This window comes from Phalacrocorax aristotelis, chromosome Z (genome assembly GCF_949628215.1).
Source record: "Phalacrocorax aristotelis chromosome Z, bGulAri2.1, whole genome shotgun sequence".
Classification (NCBI taxonomy): domain Eukaryota; kingdom Metazoa; phylum Chordata; class Aves; order Suliformes; family Phalacrocoracidae; genus Phalacrocorax; species Phalacrocorax aristotelis.
The window spans coordinates 14,379,082-14,398,670 of record NC_134311.1 but is presented as its reverse complement, the minus strand read 5'-3'; the positions used below and the strand labels follow the sequence as shown (position 1 = coordinate 14,398,670).

Below are 19,589 nucleotides of genomic sequence, written 5' to 3'. Positions count from 1 at the left end.
CAGACAATAATGCACATTTGCCAGTGGCTTGAGACAAGACTTGATTTTGGCAGCCAGCCTCACAAGGTATACAGGGTAGGACACTGCCACGCAACAGTGACTCATTTCTCCTTTTCAACAGGGTAACAGTGTTACCTTACCAGAGTGGTACACTATTGTCTGGCATTTCAGTTAAGAACTATGATAAATGTGTTTTTTCTCTTCAGTGCCCTTTACTCACATGTAGGTTGTTAATGACTTTATCTTCTACATCTGTTACCTCACAGCTTAGATAACTGGTGCAAACCCCTTCAGGATTCTGGAAGTGACAGCATAATTCCTAATAAAGCAAAAGAAAAAGTCCAAAACAATCCTCCAAAAGCAACAAAGCAAGATATCTGGCAGAAGAGGACCTAAACACTAGCTATTCAAAACATACCTTTTGGCTATACTTGTGTTCCAGGCAAACAAATCTGAAAAGAAAATGGGCTGGTTGGTATTTAACCATCCCTGTTTTAGGCATCTGGAATAAAAAAACCTTGTTCAGGGAACCCCTTAATGAGGAAGAAAGACAAGCTAATGACAAAGATATTTATTCCCTCTCACCTTCCATTAGCTAGGAGTAGAGTTGTATACCGTGCCCATTATCAAGGTGCAGCAATGAAGCTGCCTGTCAGCGAATGGCAACAAACAAAAACTAAGATGACTACTACCTTCTCATGCTGCTCATAACCCTCCGTCCATCTGGAACTAATGTGTGGAGATATGACTAACTTGGCCTTTAAGTCACTGTACTTTACGTCTTCCTGTTCAATGTAAAAATGGTGGTGGACAACGTTGCAAACAATCAACAAATAGCTTTCAGAAATCTGGTTGTCAGACTATTTCAGTGTTCTTTGTTACACACTCTGAGATTTCTCCCCCCAGTATACACCATACTACTTAGCTTAATTGGTATGCATACAGTACTAATAAGCTGTATTTATTCTCAGTGCTGAAAGTAAACACTGAAACAGTGACATTGTTCATTATTTAGAAGAAAAAAAAAAACAAAAACCAAAATCCAAAGATAATGAAACGAAGTTAAAATAGCCCAAACTAAACTAAACCAAACCATTTTTAAATTCTGAATTTATTTTGACAAATTTGCGGTAAGTATTATCAATCATGTGAAACACAATTCGAAAGGACAGAGGTTTTATTAGCTGTGTATTTTCTTACTACTTTTATATTCATTTAATGTCTAAAAACCAGATTTTATTCCTGGTCCCTCAGTGTATGCAAATTTCTACCAGAATCAAGTTACACACATAACAGTGGAAGAAACCCAACCAAAACTGAAAAAACTTCTGAAGCAGGGTAGCATTCTTTTTTGTTGTTGTTGTGCAAGTAAAGCCATTAATTACAATTGCTCAGAAAACAAGAGAAAGTCCATTAGAATCTTCAGGCTCTTAACAAAGACTCTTGGCTAATGTTACTGGTCTAAAAAGGAGATAAGCCATATAATTTTACAGGAAGCAACCCACTGAATCCTTCAGCAAACACAGCTTGGCAATCTATCTTCAATTCAAAATAATGAGGTGGCAGGAGTGTGATGGAGAAATCAGTCTTCAAAAACATCACGTAAGGGAATCCAGCTGTGCTTGTATAGTTTCCAGCTATTTAAAGGAACAAAAAAAGAGAAAAAAACTCCACTCACATAAAATGTTGTTTCGAAACACGCAAACAAAAGAAAACCCACATTCCAATATCTTCAACTATGCATTCTAAATCTATTCACATAGCAATCAAAAAATCCTGTACTCATGAATATTTGTTTTTACATGAAGCTATTAGAATTCATTGCTGCAGTTTAAATATTCAAATTTTAAAGAAACAGTTGTCTAAATACTGCTTTTTTTTACATGCACAGATGTTTTGCTGTGAATTTCCAATGCATAATAACAAGGTAAAAAAATAATAGAGTTTATTTTGACTGGATTATGAGCCTGGCATTTCGACTGAAGACATAACACAAAGATGCTCTTTCCAGACATCTCCTCATTGTTAATCATCAGCTACTCCTCTCGATCTAACCACCAGGTATGCTTACAATGACCCAAGCCCTGCTATTCCAAATCTGACTCTTCTTGAAAATGCTTTATGTGATCAAACAAATCCAACAGCCTTAAAGTTGGATCCATTTTCCTTCCATTTTCATTAGATTTAATTCATATAGGCAACATTTCCTGCTGAGCAGCATAAGGTGTTTACAAAGAAATTATAGTATTGTAAAATCTACAGACCTTGTTATAGAACTCAAACAGCTCCTGATGACTAAATTCTACAAACACTTTCTTCAGGTTCTGTGAAGGAAGAAAAAAAAATGAAGGAATAAGCATACCGGTTGTTTTTTTTTTTTTCCAGTATTCATTCCAGTAAATCAGAATGTGAGTTTAAGGTACGTGAAAGATAATGGTTGCAACAGTTAATTTTCCTTCCATTCACTACACCCTCCCTCATACATGTATATTCTATTTCAGTGAAGAATTCAAGTCCACAGGTACATCTATTCTCCTGCTGCGAAGAATAATAATAAAATATTCTACGAAAATGATTTTGTTATCTTATTTTTAAGTCAGATAAAAATGAAGGATTACATTCCTCTCTCTCAGCAGTACATCTAAGATCTGGTAAATACCATTACATGATGACAAAGTCAGTAGCGTATTTGATGGAATTTGCACAGCTATTAATGTATTGCACCAGCACAGAGCTAATACTTCCATTTATTGATCTAACAGTTATGACCTTAGCACACTCACATTGCTATAGGCATTTATGCACAGATTCAGCCTAAGTTAACAATTAACACAACAGCTTCAAAGCAGTGCTTAAACACCAAAAAAGGAAAATACACGAGTGATGGAAAGTAATGTGGATAAAACAGATGGTGGTAATAATCCACTGCATGCATACGCTGATGTCTGTGGAGACAGGGGTTAAATTAAAATTTCTGTCCTGCTTAACTCACTTGCAAGAAACAGGTAATTTAATGCCTGATACTTTCAATCACAGTGCAGATCTATTCAGACTGCTTCTAGCCTTAATCTTTCTATTTCGCTTTGTCACTTCACTTCTTTTAAAATAAATTCGTAACTATTGCTGCACATTCTCTGTGTTGTTGCTAGACTTTCCAAGGCTTGGAGGCATTCCTGAGGATTACAGCTGCACTTCCATAAACACTTAACCAAGGCTCTGTAAAAACTGAAGCTGTGGACACCTCTACTCAGAAAATATTATCAGCTGAAATAATGTACACACACTAATTTTAACTAGTACCAACTTTGTGTACCACTTAAATCAGTAGAAAAACACTTATTTATCAATTCAGCTTAAATGTGCAAGGATACTTTCACATACAGACAAGGCCATGGCCAGATTCTGTGTACTCTCATACCAATGCAAGTCTCGATTTAAGTCAAATAATGCCTGCTGAATTTGGCGCACCAAATGCACAAGAGCAGCAGAAGCCCTGGGAACTCAGGTTAGGTACTGCCTGGTGCCTGCTCCTCAAAAGGAGCTGTAAGACACAGGAAAGGGACAAAATGACTGGGGCCAGCCTGTCTGGTGCAATTCCTCCTCCCCACTCCGCAGAAAGAAGGATCCCTTCCAACAATTTCAGGAAGGCTACAAAAGCCTAGAAAAGGACCAGTGATTTGCATGAGAGACCATTCTTCCCCCTCTGGGAAGGAACAATGCAATTCTGGGAATCGTATGGTGAATACAAAATAAAACTACCAGGACAGCAGTTCTCTTTGCCATGACTCCAGCTGATCCTCCCTCCAAAGAGCATAATGCTGTGACAGGGAAGTAAAAGCATTTTTAAAGGCTTTCTAACAGCTAAGAAACAAAGAGAAAGCAAACAAGTGGTTTCTTCAGAAAAGAAAGGGGGTAGAGGAAAGAAGAAAGACACACTAATAGCAAATGGATCTACCATTTCAGCCTGGATGTTTGTTTGGTATTTGCCATTCCAGAAGGATTTTGGTGTTTGAATGGAAGGAAGAGAAACTGAAAAGAGGAGGTTCAGAATAAAAAGAAGATACCATATATCTTAAAGTTTATCAGTCACAATGAATAGCCAGGGTCACCTCTTGCACGGTTTCTTGCAGAAGAGTCTGCTGGATTTCAGTACAACAGTTTTGCAGTGCCTCCAGAGAGAGACACGGGTGTGTGACACCTGCAACCACCAGATCTCACTTCTCCAAGCTCCACGTCTCATTCAAGATGGGCATCTTCTGGTACTACTTCAGATCAGCAAGCAAGATCAACTTCTCATACACACACAAAACTGAAAGGCTTGCCTGTCTTTTGTATTTTCCTCTAACTACAATAATTACTGTAAGTTATAAGACAGGCTATGCAAATGAAAAAAAAAGCTTGGCCCTTTTAATTCAGGTTCTTTTTACACTAAAAAAATCACTATGCTTTATGAATAGGCTGAGATATCTCTTCCAATTTTATTATTTAATAACCACAGTCTGACAATTAAGACAAAAATTATGTTGCATTGTGGCAGGCAAATGTCTGTGGAGATCTAAAAGAATGCACACCATGCCAGGCTATGTTTCTGATCTGGGGGCGGAGGTGGGAGTGTCAATGGGAGAGAGGATATAGCAATCTTTTCTGAAATATGTTGTTTATCTGCAATTAATCCTCTGCTAAAACACAATTGTTTCTCTGTGTAAAAACCTGGTACATCTACTACATCACTTCAGCGAGAGCAGTGTCACAAAAAAATGTGCAGAAGCGTGGCAGTAGTTAAAAATGTTATTTTTACAATATTACATTTGTCACTAGTGTGAGTCCCTTGAGGAAGGTGCCAAATGAGCACTGTTATGTGATCAGGAGTTCCTATATAGACCACATAAACATCGTATCATAACTAGGTCCCTACAAGAAAAAGCTATGTCTGAGCAGGCTGATGGCCCCCCATTTTTAGCTGAGATATCTACTATTTGCTTATTTGCTTTATTCTGTGTGAACACAAACTGTAATTAAAACAATGTGTCACAGGACTAGGTTACCATCTAGTACTTTAATTATTCAGTAAAATAGTATTAAAAATTACTGTAGATAGAATATTGCTAAAGCCTTCAGAGTAGGCAAATTCCTACTCTACTTTATGGAATTTTGCTCAGATAAAGACAAAAAATTACAAATAGCAATGATTTTTCAACCATAACTAAAACATAGGTTAAAAAAATAACTTTCAGCTTACTAACTTAATTACATGTCACTGTGTGCAGCTAGAGTCTCAGCTTATTGACGAAAATTGCAGCTAAGCTGCGTTCTTTTATCTACACATACAAGTTTTCAGATGTTGACTCTGACCTAGTATGTGTTTCCCAGAACATAAATAAGAAAACAGTAATTTGCTGGATGTCTAACTTCTTTATTCCTTCTGTCAAGTATATTATTCTCTTTTCCTCCTTCCTGATAGATTTCCTCCCATTCCTCACCTTCTCTCCATTCTTTCCCTCATTTCTGGCATCTCATTTTCTCATTGCTGTTATCATCTTCATGTAAAAGAAAACTAAACAGAGTAACCGAAAAACTAAACTGAATTTATTCCCACTGTCACACTCAGTTGCTCTAATACTTTTTCTAATTACATCCCAAACTTTGTTGCTGTTGCAGTGAAAGTCCTAGCTCCTACTTTTAAGAGTTTTAGCCTTGAGGGTGACAGCTTCCCAGTGTTGGGAAACATAGTTGAAGATGTTATTCTTATGAAGACAAAGAAATCTCGAAAATACTAAATGTTAATTCTTTGGGCAGCTTTGAAAATGTGGAGACGAGCTTTCTGTCTGGATCAATACCCATGAAAAGTGGCAGGGACAGCACTGGAATGATATGCTCAGCAAGCAGAGCTAAAGAGGTGATGTGCAGCATCTTCAGCTAAATAAAGTTGTTGTGAAGTTCAGTGTTCTCATCTGATGTTAAATATTACAGACCATTGCATTTACTACTGGAAAAGTCTGCATGAATTGCAGGTGTCACCCAAGACAAATCTTTACATCGCTCTGAATCCACTGCAAGGAATATGGTAGTAAGTTTTCTGAAACATATAGTTTAACATATTTGGCCATATATCACTACTGAATGTTATTTTTAAGTGTTAAAATTAAATTTTAGTGCCATTTTGCCTTTATAGATCTAACTGGAATCTGATTTCATTCTAACGCTTCTCTTACCCCAGGGTTCTATTAATTTGCACTGTACAGCCTCTGGAGATCTGTGAAATTCTAGTAAGTTTAACTGATTGGGGTTGTTTTCTCCCCTTATCTATCTTCTCATTTATTGTCTGGTATCATTTTAAAAAACATGACACTTTCACCAGTCTCTAAAACAGCTGTTCAAAACCAAATTTCCTTTGGGGGAGGAGGAAAGAGGAGAGAGGTAAAGGAAAATTAAGACAAAGATCTTCCTGCTCCCGGTCAACATTAATATGCTATCCTATCCAAAAGAGCCACTCTGAATGTATGGCTAATTCTACAAAATAGGCACAATCATTTTATATACGCTTAGCTTACAACCACCAGCAAACAGGAAAATTTTCATCTGAACATGACTACCAGCATATAATGATGAAGATTCAACTACACAAGATGTAAAAGAGTCTCCAATTTCCTACTGCCTCAGTTAACAATTAGTTTTAAACATGAATACATTCTTGCTGCAAAATGCTTCTGTGGAAACCATGTAAAAAGTACGTCTCCTTAATATACTTCAGAAAGCAGAGGCAAATTCCTGATTACAATCAAAGGATTTGGTTTTGGGGTTTGTTTTTTTTTTATCCAATGCTCTAGTTACTTCTATTTTAATCTACTACTGCAAAAGGCTTTATTACTAATGACAGAGTTTTGCGACCTTATTTATTGCTCAGCTGCATTCTGCACATTTAACTCCCCACCCCATGCATAAGCATAGAGCAAGGCCCTAGGAGTTATAAATAAAATCAAACTTCTGTTTTCAAAGTTAACTTGAATATGAAAAATTGATATTGCTGTAATAGTTCTCAACTTCAAAGCTGTAACTACTTTACGACGTTGCAAAATAAACGCCAAGTATTCTGAAGCAAACAGATGGAGGGACAGGCTGGTTTGTATATCTAAATGTCTACTGATAATGATAATGTTCTATGACTGAGCACATGTAAAAATTACAGTATATTCTGTGAAGTTTGTTAATGGTAACTAGCTGAAGCAACACATATCCTAGTCTCCATATTCTAATATAACCTTTTATATCAACTTGAGCCACATCTCAATTAGGTTTAAAAGAAGAGAATTTTCACATTTTCTTGCCATTCCCCTATTTATTCCTACTAGACATCCTTAAAATCTCAGATATAATCGAAGTATGTGAAAAATTAAACTAATCAGTTTACTGCCAAATTCAGATGCATTCCTAAACAGACCCCAGCTGATTCTTAGTAGCCTGCATTTCCCTCTGGACCTATCAGCCTCTGTGCTACATCAATTCAGACTTCCTTTAAATTTCCTTGGACCCTGGAGAACTATGCATTCTCTTAGGCACTTACAGATGGGAGGAGGGTCATAAGTTGTGTCTCACAGAATTTATCAGCAAGTTTAAGCTACTTGGTCAGGAAGATGAATTGTAGTGTGGTAAGAAAAGCAGATGCGTTAAAGCTAACCAGCGTCACTTAACAGCACACCTGTTCCTTAACTCCCTGCACGTAAGAGACGGCAATTAAGACTTCTTTATATTCTTACAGCAGTAGGTGGATAAATTCAGCTAAGGGATTCAGCAGAACACAGGGAGTTAAATACCAACTTATATATTCCTAATTACACTTTCATATCATCAGAAAATATGACCTTCAAACTTCATTCTTCTTCCAAGCTTATTTCCACTTGCAATACCAAATAATTTTTTTTTTTGTAGAGGAAAAAATAGCACCTTATGACTGAATTACATGCATTTTCAAGTCTTAGTGTGCAACTGTTACAAAACAGAACATCCTTCATACTAACCCCCTCTTTTCCTGATCGATATGTTAACATTTAGTTTGTACATATGCTGCATTCTACCTTTCAAAGTTGCATTTATTTTCATATAAGCTTAAGAATTTCAAATTCCCTGTGGTTTTCAGGGAGATTAAAATCAGCAGCGTACTAAGGATGTCTTGCCTTCCCTTTGCAATGTATTCGTAAGCTCCCTACCCAAAGCTCTGTATTGATTCCTGAAATCTAATCAACATGCTACTGGAAACTGACGGTTTGGAGATATATAATCTTACTCCAGCAGATACAGGATCACCTACACATGTTTTTATGGAAAGTGCCTAGAATAAATTCATTGTCCAGTCTGGTAGTGAGCCAACACACTCTGTAGGCATTTGGAGACCTGCAGAAGACCTTACATACTTCCAAAGAGCAACAAGAACTGTCAGTCATTTCCATTTTCACCTCTGCTGTTCCCTTCCAGCCTCATGAAAATATCTATTACTGGCTGGCTGAATTGGTGCAAAGCTACAGACAAGAGATGGGACACAACCTCTAAAAAGACCACATAGGCTGGGAAGATCACAGATCATTAGAGGCAGAGAGGCCCTTTTCTTCACAGTAGGGGAGAAAAATGCTTTTAAAACTGAGACAATTATCTGGAAACAAAGAACTACAGCCTTTACCTCAATACACCTAGTCAGAGTAAACACCACCTTGCTAAAGAAAATAGCAAAGCATTTTTTTTCCAACAGCTGTATCAGAGCAGAGGCTTCCTTTGCCTTGAATGTACCAGGACTTTACATTTCTATAAATAACATAATCAAGTTGGTTGGTCTTTTAATGATACTTTTGCATGGAAAACCCCTCAAAAACAGCAATCTGGAGTTGCAGAGTTGTCACTTCTGTGCAAAGATTATGTTAAATACAGTTTTACAAAAACATCACAATGAACAAACATGTTTTTTTGGGAAATAGGTAGTAAATGTGTATGCCTGTCACAAGAAATATTTAAACACAGATCTTTTGTACTGACACTTCCCTGTACACGCTATGTCTGGAAAATGGCTCAATGAAGATCTATTGAAAGGCTGACTTCCTTCTATGCCTGTTCTGTATTTTGTATATACCTTCACATGCCCTTTCCTTCTCCAAAGACAACTATACACAGTGCAAGCTCACTATTAATTCCTCACTAGTATCTGAACAGGATCAGTAACTAACAGCATAAAGCATCTACCCACACAACTGTGTCATTGTAATTTCAGGAATCAATAGGAAAACATGTAGGTGTAATTCCCAAATATAGTATCCAGGAAAAGATACGTTTGAAAATTGTTAGTTTCGTTCACTAACAGGCCACCACACAATTACTGAGAATTCCACTGATTAATCCAAGGAACACAGGTCCTAAAAATGACAACTTCCCTATTTTATCTCTCACCGAATTTTGCAAATTATACCATGTTCCTATTACTGTAGAAAGCTCGCTGAAAAAGCAACCTCACTAAAGCTTTAAAACAAATATACCCTTTCTTCCTATTAAATTTCACTGAAACAGGTAGAGAAAAAAAAGTCTCTGGGAAAGCACATATGCCCATATTGTTGCATATTGCTTATACTGTGTACAGTCTGTAACTACCAGAATACAACTTTCTTCTTTAGGCAGAACCCTACTTTGACGACTAAATGATTGTATTCCTGAGAATAAATTAAATTATTTCATCTTTCACATTCTGGCACAGCTTATTGGGGCAGAACTTACGATACAAAAACAATCAAGTTCATGAACACTGCAAGGAAAAACAGGGAGTACAACTCTGTGTTTTATTTCCACCAGGGCTAACATGTAAGTCTTCAAACACCATGAAGACCAGTGAGTTCACACTTCTAAAGATACCTCATATAAAGACTGACACAATAGTCTTGCATTCACCTTGAATGATAAGGAATTCATTTTTCTTCTTATGCTTGTACCTGTAGAGAACTGCTGCTGAAAAAACAGAGCCCAGCAGTAAGCATGCTGGCTCCAGAAATGCTTTCAAGCTTTTCTGAACTCACATGTTCACCGAATTTGATCACAGCTAAATTCACTTTTTTACAAACTACACATGAAAAAGGTGTCACATAGATACGGTTATGAAATATTTCCATTACTGTACACAGAAAATAATCCAATTCTAGGAAGCTAACAGAACAGAGTGTAAATATTAAGTGCAACTTTAGCCTAGCATTGGCATCTGAAAAATTAAGATTATGGACTCAGATAGGAAACGCTGCAACTTGGTTAAGTGTCTTATTGATACTTACAGCCCTACAGCATCAAAGGCAGACTGTGATAGATTTGTGTGTAGATATACAATGGTCAAAACTCCCTCAGCAAGGAGAGCAGCTCAACAACATGGATGGAGTGTTTTAGAGAGCTTTTCACACAGCTTGCTTGTAGCTGACACGATTAGCATGGAGTTGCAAATCCTTTATGTTCAAATCAGATACACATATATGCTGGGGTCTATAGAAAGCTGGACCTAGAGAAACCTCAAACTGTGGTCCAAACTGTTCAGGAAGTTCCCCCTTTGGTCTCAACTAAAGCCAGGCAAAACCTCCTCTTGTCCATGGGAAGAAACTTGGGCTACTGTCGCCTGCATCCACATCTAGAGCAACTGCTCCGACAGGAATTCTATATGGTGTAGTCATGCAGATGAGTAACACTCTAAGAAGGTTTTAGATGAATGGAAGAAGCTGGCATTTTTTTATAGCGTTAGCTTCTAAGCCTACCTGGTTCAATAAGGTACTAAAACCCTGCATTGTTTTACCATGAAAGGCCTTTCTTCACCACCAGAAAACCTGAAAGTTATCTCTTGTTTCTACTGAGGTACAAGGTAAGAGGCTGAATAAAAGATGCCAGCAGCGACAGTAAAGATCTAAGGAAGCTCAGATCCACATGAAATCAATGTAACTGATGCGAAAACACCCTTTCAAAAAAAAAAATCTCTGTAAATATTTACAAAATGTCAAGATTAGATAATTTGTAAATCAGTTCTTTGTTTGGGATGGGTCACTCAGAGTACCACCAATTTGGATTTTGTTAGGCAGACAGGCAAAGATAAAATGTTTGGAGTTTTTTGTGTGCTAGAAGAGTGTCAGTGGCTGTCAGTAAGCATATCTCTGATCTTCAGCAGGCAAATCATTCCAGCAGCTAGCAAATGGGGGCTTGCACACGAGTCTCAACTGCTGAAAGAGACTGGAAAGCCATGCAGGATTGAGGGATGTTAACTAACTCTCTAGTCCCCAGCAGGATCAAAGGGAATTCTTAGGGAATAAGATTGCTTGTAAAGTAAGGTATATTTTCTTTTTCAATCCCTCCATGAGGATTCAATTTCCCTGAGTATTTTCTGCAAGGAGTTGACCCAAATGAAATCCCTAGAAGTTGGCAATCACACCTTTAGAGGGCTACTGTTCTTCACTCTTAGAAGATGTTGAACTGTATGCACAAGTAATTTCAATAGATATTGGCTGATCAGCAGTGACAGTAGCCAGAAAGATTATCTAAATAACTTGGTAGTAGCGCCAGTAAGATTCACAAGTGACAGGCTGTTGAATGGTCAATCTTGGGATCCAAAGACTTTGCTGACCTCTTGCTTGTCTGTCACCACCCACTTAAAAGTACTGCAACTGAAGTCTGATTAATAATTTTTAAATAATGCAAAAGTATTCCAGCATAATCTTTAATAGCTCTGAAACTTTAAAATCAGTATAAAGCATCCATAGAGAACAAGATAGGACTGAATATCCAAAGGGTCCGGAGCTCCCTGATGAAAAATTGCTGTTATTAGTCAGTTATTCCTCTAGACACAGGGCTCTTGAAGCAGAATCAAAATGCTATGGTCAGACAATACAAGGTGCTAGATTCACTTCAAGTGTTCAAATGTGTTTAACAGAAAGTCGATAGGTTAATTTTGCATTAGTGGTTACATAGCCCATTCTCTCAGAATAAAAACAGCACAAAAACGTAACGCTGGCATAAACTCTGTATTAGTTGCATATATTCTAGATAATGTGACAGAATGGCAATCATGTACCCGACATTACAATTCTTCTGTGAGCAATCCGGTAGTGCAGACATACAGTACTAATGATTGTGAAATCATGCCTAGACTACATGGTGTAAACTTAATTGTCAGACCGTGGCATTGGACTTAATTTCTTCTCCAGGAAGTGACTGGCTGTGAATTAAACTGAAAATGCTATTTACAGGCCAGTATGTGGCAATATTTCCAAGTAAAGAAGAGACTAAAGAGGTGAAGATAAATATCAAAATGAGGCTGTAAATTATCTTGATGAAAGCTCTTACCCAAAAGCTCCCTGGAATATTGCACTACTGTGAAGCCATACCACAAGGAATGTCATATTATCATTCAGATGATAATAATATTGGTTACTAGAAAACCTGCATTTTCTACACTTCTGTTTAATGCAGCATGGCATCATCTCCTTAGATTCATGTTCCTATATGACAGATTTTGCTAACACTGTGTTTATGGAAACCAAGACACATTAAACACTGACAGATCCATATTCAAAACCCTACACAAATTAATGACATGTTAAGACAATTTGCATTGGTTACTTCATAAAATCCCAGCATCCCACTCCTTCTAGTTGCTGACTACAAAAAGCTTCCTGTTTTCCACCCTGACCATAGTGGTTTGAATATGCAATAGTTTCATAGCCTAGTAAATGTGAGAGATCAACTGTGACTGAGGATTACAAAGAAAGTAATTAGTTCACGCAGATCAATCCAGAAATCAGCGCAGACCTTGGAAAAAAACGACCTCAGGATCAAGAGCCTGCAACAGCAGCTGCTGTGCAGTCCTGCCATCACTCTATGGTCTAGGAGCCAGGAGAAGAGATAATCCTTCTTTCACCATCCCTGTAATTCCCAATTAGGTGGCACCTGGGCTTTGACAACAGTCTGTCCCTGTATTTCAAAACTACTACGTTGGCAGCTGTGTGAAACAAGGTAGGGGGTCTCAGTCATAGCCCACAGCATGCAAAAAAAAGCAACTGAAGTTCACATGTCTTATTAGTCTGAACACTTAATCAGTGAGAAATAAACTACTCACTCATCCAAAGAGGTAGCCAAAACAGAGTCTTTGTACAGGAGACAAACACTGTTCTTCCATACACATGTTTGAAGGGCGGGCATGAAGAGAAGGGTAGTCTTGTTATGTATTAGGAACAACAGAACAGCAAAATAACAATGTACAATACTGGAAAGGTGGAACAGGGACCTTTCTTATAGCAAGAAACACTTATTGCTTTCCTTATTGTAAGGGACTGACTATGGCAGATATCACCAGCAGATTTTTTTCTACTGGTAAAAAGGAATTTTGATGAACTATGGTCATAGATCAACATAAAGTCCATATATTAAAAAAAATATACCCACAATCAGCTTATTCCTACTGAATAAGGATTTGACAGAGTGGTTCACTAGTACCAGAAAGAAATTAAAAAAAAAAAAAGTTTTTCAAAAAAGTTTAATACAGATGTTACATTGTGCAGTGATAAAAACTTTCTGCTCCATTAGTGCAATAAATTTATTTAATGCCTTCAACTAAGTAAATAAATTTTAAGAACCTATTGAGCTCTCATTCACTTCATATTAAAGTCTCAAAGTATGTATAGCTATTTTTCAGTGAACCTTTTATTATTTGGGCTTTTTTTGTAGCTGCTTTTCAATGAATTGCTGTGAATATATTATTATTTGGGCGTTTTTAATTTCTTTCTTTTTTCGTCCTCTATCAGGAAGCCTGTTCATGCTATATCAGAAATGGTTCCTTCTGCACTACCATACTGTAATGTAGAAAATCTAATATCAAAGGATAAAACTTGTCCTAAAACCTGTGGGTAAATATTAGGTGCATATATGCAGCATTCATTATTTAAACTCCTGTATTCTGCCCTTTTAAACGTTTCTTTCAATTCAGTCCCTTTTGAATAACTTTTAATGTATGCACTGAATTAATCCTTCATCAGTGTAGATTAAGAGAGTGACGCTTGTAAATGAAAGTCTATAAAAATATATACATTTGGGCTTCCCAGCATCCCTGAGAATTTACCAAATATATACTACCTTTGTTCGCAGGTTTGTGCGTCATCTACAGCATAGCACAAGATTAGACTGGCTACACAGCCTAATGCTTTCTTGATACGTTTACCTAGCCACAGCTCCAATGTTCAGTTCTCCCTTTAACTGAAGGATGAAATGGCTTGCAATCGCTTCTGCTGACTTAATTTTCCTCTTGATCCTTGACACTAAAAGATGAAGTTTTAAAAGTGGCACTTCTGAAAAAGCTTAGGAGACTGTAAGAGTGGTAACTTGACTCATACATACTTCCGTAGCAGCAATTTGTATTTTTTTATTAGGAGTAAAGTGCAGATTTGTATAAATGAGTGGTAAATTCAGTTCCCTCACGCTGCAGTGAAGAGCAGTAACAGCTTGACTCTTGAGATATTTTTATTTATTTTCAATCCAAGCTTGGACATGTTTGGCATGAGAGATGACTTGAATTTCTATACTACCTAGGTTCTACTTTCACACTCCAATAGAAAACGTATAAATCACATAATGTTTTCTTGTGTCCCTCTATATATATACTTCTTAAAAAAAAAAAAAGACACCTCTACAATATAAAAATGTTTCTATCAAAGAATTAAAAGTCTGAAAACTCATTTGAAAATTACTCATTTTTCAAAAAATCCAATTAACTAACAAGTAGGTTTTAGGCAAATCCATCTGTCCATTCCTAAAAACAATTAATATCTTTGCCCAGAATATGAAATCTTATATGGCCACAGAAGTACTGACACTTAATTCAATACTGTACCATCTTGCTAGAGGGAAAATATAGAGTGGCTCTTTTGTAAACCCTACTAAAAATGCATGAGATATTTTTTATTTTGGAAAATTTTAGTTTTTTAATCCATAACACTTAAATGTCATGCACATTAAAAACCAACAGGCATTTTAAACAAAGCAGGTCAGAACCAGGCAGCAGATATTAATTAAAATGGAGCTACTAGCATGGAATCAGAATGCCAGTCTTAATATCAGTAGGTCACGTGTCTGTACAGCAAGCAGATTGACAGTATGAATTTTCTCAGTATGCAAGCCTTTTGTCCCAAACCACTTTTGTGGCAATTGTGACGCATGTATTTTTTGCAGCCATGAGAAAACAAGTAGGTGGCATTATTTTTAAAACACATACCTGTACTCGGTTTTGCCCCAGAAGAACTGGCAGAGGACAGAAAAATAAATTACATGGGAAAAAATTATGGTAAAGAAATCTATGATACAAAATGCAATTTTTTCCTGTGTTACAAATGACTTCACAACAGACTTCAAAGCACACCATACGAATATTTAGTATTGCCATGGATGTCAGAGATACAACCTTGTAGAAGGAAGCTCTTTTCTGTTGCAATACCACCAAATCAAAGGATCTGGAAAACATAGGCATATTTAATGCTAGACTCTACCCCTAATCCAAGGCGATCCCAAAGCCACAGTCATACTCCCTTTAAAAACGGCTCAAACTTGAAAGCACCTCAACACTCCAGAAAGCATCACCTTTTCTCACGCTCTGCTACCCATAACTTCAACTCCATTTATATTCCATCACTTTCAGTCAGTAACCTCTCTTCGGACTTTCCTTCTCCCTTCATCTGTTTGCAGGTGTGTATTTCAAACAGTTGGGGATTTTTGTCAAAGGTCTCTGAAACTACCTCTTGAAACAGAGTGTCTGGCCTTCAGAATTAATGAAGTATTAATTAGTTTAATTTTTAACAAAACTAACTACACTATGGGAAGAACGCTTACATGCATATGTGTTTAACTGACAAAACAAACTTGGAAATACACTCTTTGTCATTACAACTTTTGTTTAGCATTAAAACAATAGACCCAACTGGCCCTTCAGTTTAATTCTACCAAAAAACCACAAAACCTGACAAATTCTCAAGCAAGTCACAGAATAGATGAAACACCAGTAATTACGGAAAAAAGGTCTGGAATGAGAAAGGTAGAGGAATAAAGTAGGCAAAGCTTCCCTTAAAAAATAATAGCTTTTCAGCTAAAAAACAAACCAAACGCTCCTTTTCCAATTTCTTATGTTTCACTGTGAACACACTGAAACTGATGCCTTCAGAGGTAGCAATATATGTGCATCCCCACCAAACACGCTCCCAGACTTAAACTAGATTCCTTGAGCTTCATGAGGCTCATAACCCTCAACAGACCTTTATTCCCTTAAACCCATGTTAAAATGTTTGCACCCACACTTTTGGGCAAGGCTTTCCAAAGGACTATTACTCCTCATGTGAATGTATCAACACTTCAGCTTCCATTAAAAGAACACATCCTGACATATCAGCTCCCTTTAGAAAGTTAGTATGAGTCAATGACAGTTGTATTGCTAATCTCAGTAAATGCCTTCCCTCCATCTGTTAATTGCCATGCTATTGTCAAATTGAGGGGAATATATTAAGATGCTACTTAAAGGTTATACTACATTTTATCCACTCAGCTTCAGAAAGACATATTTTATAATGCAATAATAAAGGATTTGCTTTAACTCCCAAAGCACCTTATCTGTTAGTTCAATTTTTCTCCACCTTTAGTCCAGCTTCAATTTACTGAAGAATCCAGTTATCTCCCCACATATAGAATTCACAATCTGAGTGTCTTTTACTTCCTTTCGGAAAACAGAAGATGCCTATCTCCAGGAATAGGCAAAATATGACTTTAGAATGGAAATGAACTTTAGAAAAGCATTATTTCCTGCTTTTTAGTTGTAATCAGTATACTGTTATTAAAATAATCACATGTTGATTCTAAAGAAAAAGTTTATTATTATGAAATTACATTGGTAATGAAACAGAATTACCTCTCACCATCAACCATCTTGCAAACATCCATTCTTAATTATTTTTTCAACACCTGGATAATTCCTTCAATTTTGCATTCCCATTTCTAAAGCAGAACGCCCCTTTTTTTATAAAAAGGTTGTTGTCCCTTAGAGATATGAATTTTAGAACATTACAATATTTTTAAGTAAACACAATTACAAAGTGCAATAAGTGATTCAATTACAGTTTCTTCAAAGTAAGTACATATCTCCTTTACACTTACACTTTGCAAATGCAAGGACACAATAATTCCTTCTTCTATCAATAATAATGTGTTAATTATCAATAAAGCTATTACTATTAAATATTTAGTAAAAATAATGAATTTGAGTAGCAGCAGGACTAACTACTAAAAATCAGTCAGACTGCAAAAGGATGTAATTTTTTTTTTTTTTGCTGCCAAAGCACCTACTCCATCTCTAGAGAGTAAAATACTCTTCCTTCCTTGTGCAAAACCCCTATGCAAGGTTATCCACTTCAATGCATCTGCTCAGTCTCCTATTTCATAAAAATAAAAATGTAGCCTGTTGCTCTATTGTAGAAACCTCCCAGCAACCTGCTACAAAAAAACTAGAACATGTCTAAATAGGCTTCAAAACTTCATATGTCTTCAGGTGACAGCATATTAGATTAATGTAAAAAGGATTTCCATCTAGCCAAATCTGGTAATGAATTGCAATAGTTGCCAGCTGGTTATCAGCTTATGTTACAAGAACAGCTGATTTCTATGTATATACAACCAGTCCGAGCTGCATAAGTCAGAACACTCCAGATGACATTTTTATCTATCAAGAGTAAACTGGGTAATGTGAGTAAACTTCTCGAATACATGAAGAATGCAGACTTTTTGGTAGAAGGTATATTTACACTCTCATAATAGCTTAGTCTTTTATAATCATTATAAAGTTGATATGTTACCACATGGTAGAAAGTACTGTCACCTAGCCACCCCAAAACTGAACATACCACAGATTGTTCTTCTTTCCTCTATCAAAACTTTGGAGAGAATTTTTTCAATAATAAAGCAACAGCTTCTCTGAAATAGCATGAATATTCATATTTACTGAAAGCAAAATGAAAATATTTAATCCAAATAGCACACAGGGTATTAGTACCCATTAAATTGCCTTATGTTTTTAACATACTCAAGGACACTTTATTGGACTGGGTTTTTTTGATGGGGTTTTTGTTTGTTTCAGGACCTGAGCACCTAAAATTTTATCTGAAGGACAAATGAGTAGACAATTTACATTTCTTAATCTTAGCTGGAGTTTGCAGTAAGCTAAATAAGCATAATACTTAATCATTCATACATGTTAACTTTTAAATCCAGATTTATTTATTTGCTTTTTCCCCATCGCAAGCACTGGGATGTGTGCCACTAAGGCCATGTAAAATTCTAGTTAAGAACAAACAAGTATTTTCATTGTGTTTAACAGAATTCTGTGATTTTAGCCCACAGTTGTATTAACATCACTCCAACTAACAATAGTCCAACCAATACCGAACTATTTTAAGAAATGCATACACTTGACTTATGTCCACTGCTTTTTTATAGAAATAAATAATAGGCGAGATTGTTATTCTCCTAATAGGAAGAAAACAAAGACAATAATACTATAAAAACATAACCTGATGTAATCACTTGATGAATCTTGAGTCATAATATTCAATGTTTACGATTAATGTTCTTCAGGAAAGCATACTGTGTATAGCAGGAGAGGAAAGAGACATAGCAGAGGAAAAAAGTCTACAAGTTACATATTCTACATACTGGGAAATAAAGATGCTGAAAGTGATTTTCTCTCCCTGAGTATCTGTCACAGCATTTTCAGAAACAGTATCTATACTTATGCAATTGTTAATGTTAGCATAACAGTTCTCTATATCTTTTCTGGTTCATGCCTGTTATCCTTATAAAATTCAGAACAACAGCAGCACGGTTCTAGTTGAAGACCTTGCTGTGTTTCCTCAGCTGCCTATGCAACACTCTCAAACACTGGCTGCAGACACAATCTTTGCTCTTCATTTAGCAAACTCTTCTTTTCTGACAGCTTTGGTTTTTTCTTTTTGTCTTTGCAGTAATGAAGAAAACAAAGAACTTGCTGAATGCACATATTGCCTTAGTCCTTGTGTACAGAAGTAGTTTAGTATTTGGTAACTCTGCAAATTTACTGGCATTTGTGTAATACAAAACAGCTCAACATTTGGACAGCTTATGATTTCATAGTGCATCTGCAAAGTTCATGCATAATACATATTTTTCTGAAATTCATCCAAATAAAAGGAACTGAACAAACAACTATCTGTGATGATGACACAGACGTCATCTTAGTTGGGAAATATAGTGCTCCCTCAAAAGTAAAATAAGTAATTTTACCACTTTATTGAATATCACTTCCGAACTACATTGCAATAGCTACTTTGAATATTTAGAAAGTCCAGCCTTCATGGATTGTCTTTGCAAATCTAGTGCCCACATATGCAGAGAAAACTATATTTAGTCTTCTATACTATGTATAGCTGTGCAGGGCACCTAGAAAGAGAAAAGGTATATAGATCCTAAGGGTACTGAATACTTTGTATTTAACACTACATCACTGGTATAATCCTATATCACTAAAACTTGCA

General features: G+C 36.4%; 1 protein-coding gene across 1 annotated transcript in view; it reads right to left on the bottom strand.

The window, feature by feature from the left end:
• Positions 1–1,334: 1,334 nt before the first annotated feature.
• The window catches only part of COMMD10 (COMM domain containing 10), a gene marked incomplete at its 5' end in the record, with an annotated part of 107,748 nt that continues 89,493 nt past the window's right edge, over positions 1,335–19,589 (bottom strand). Inside the window, 2 exons of the mRNA XM_075079172.1 lie at positions 1,335–1,637; positions 2,265–2,324. Coding sequence (XP_074935273.1) covers positions 1,599–1,637; positions 2,265–2,324 — 99 coding nt within the window. The remainder of the gene's footprint in view (positions 1,638–2,264; positions 2,325–19,589) is intronic.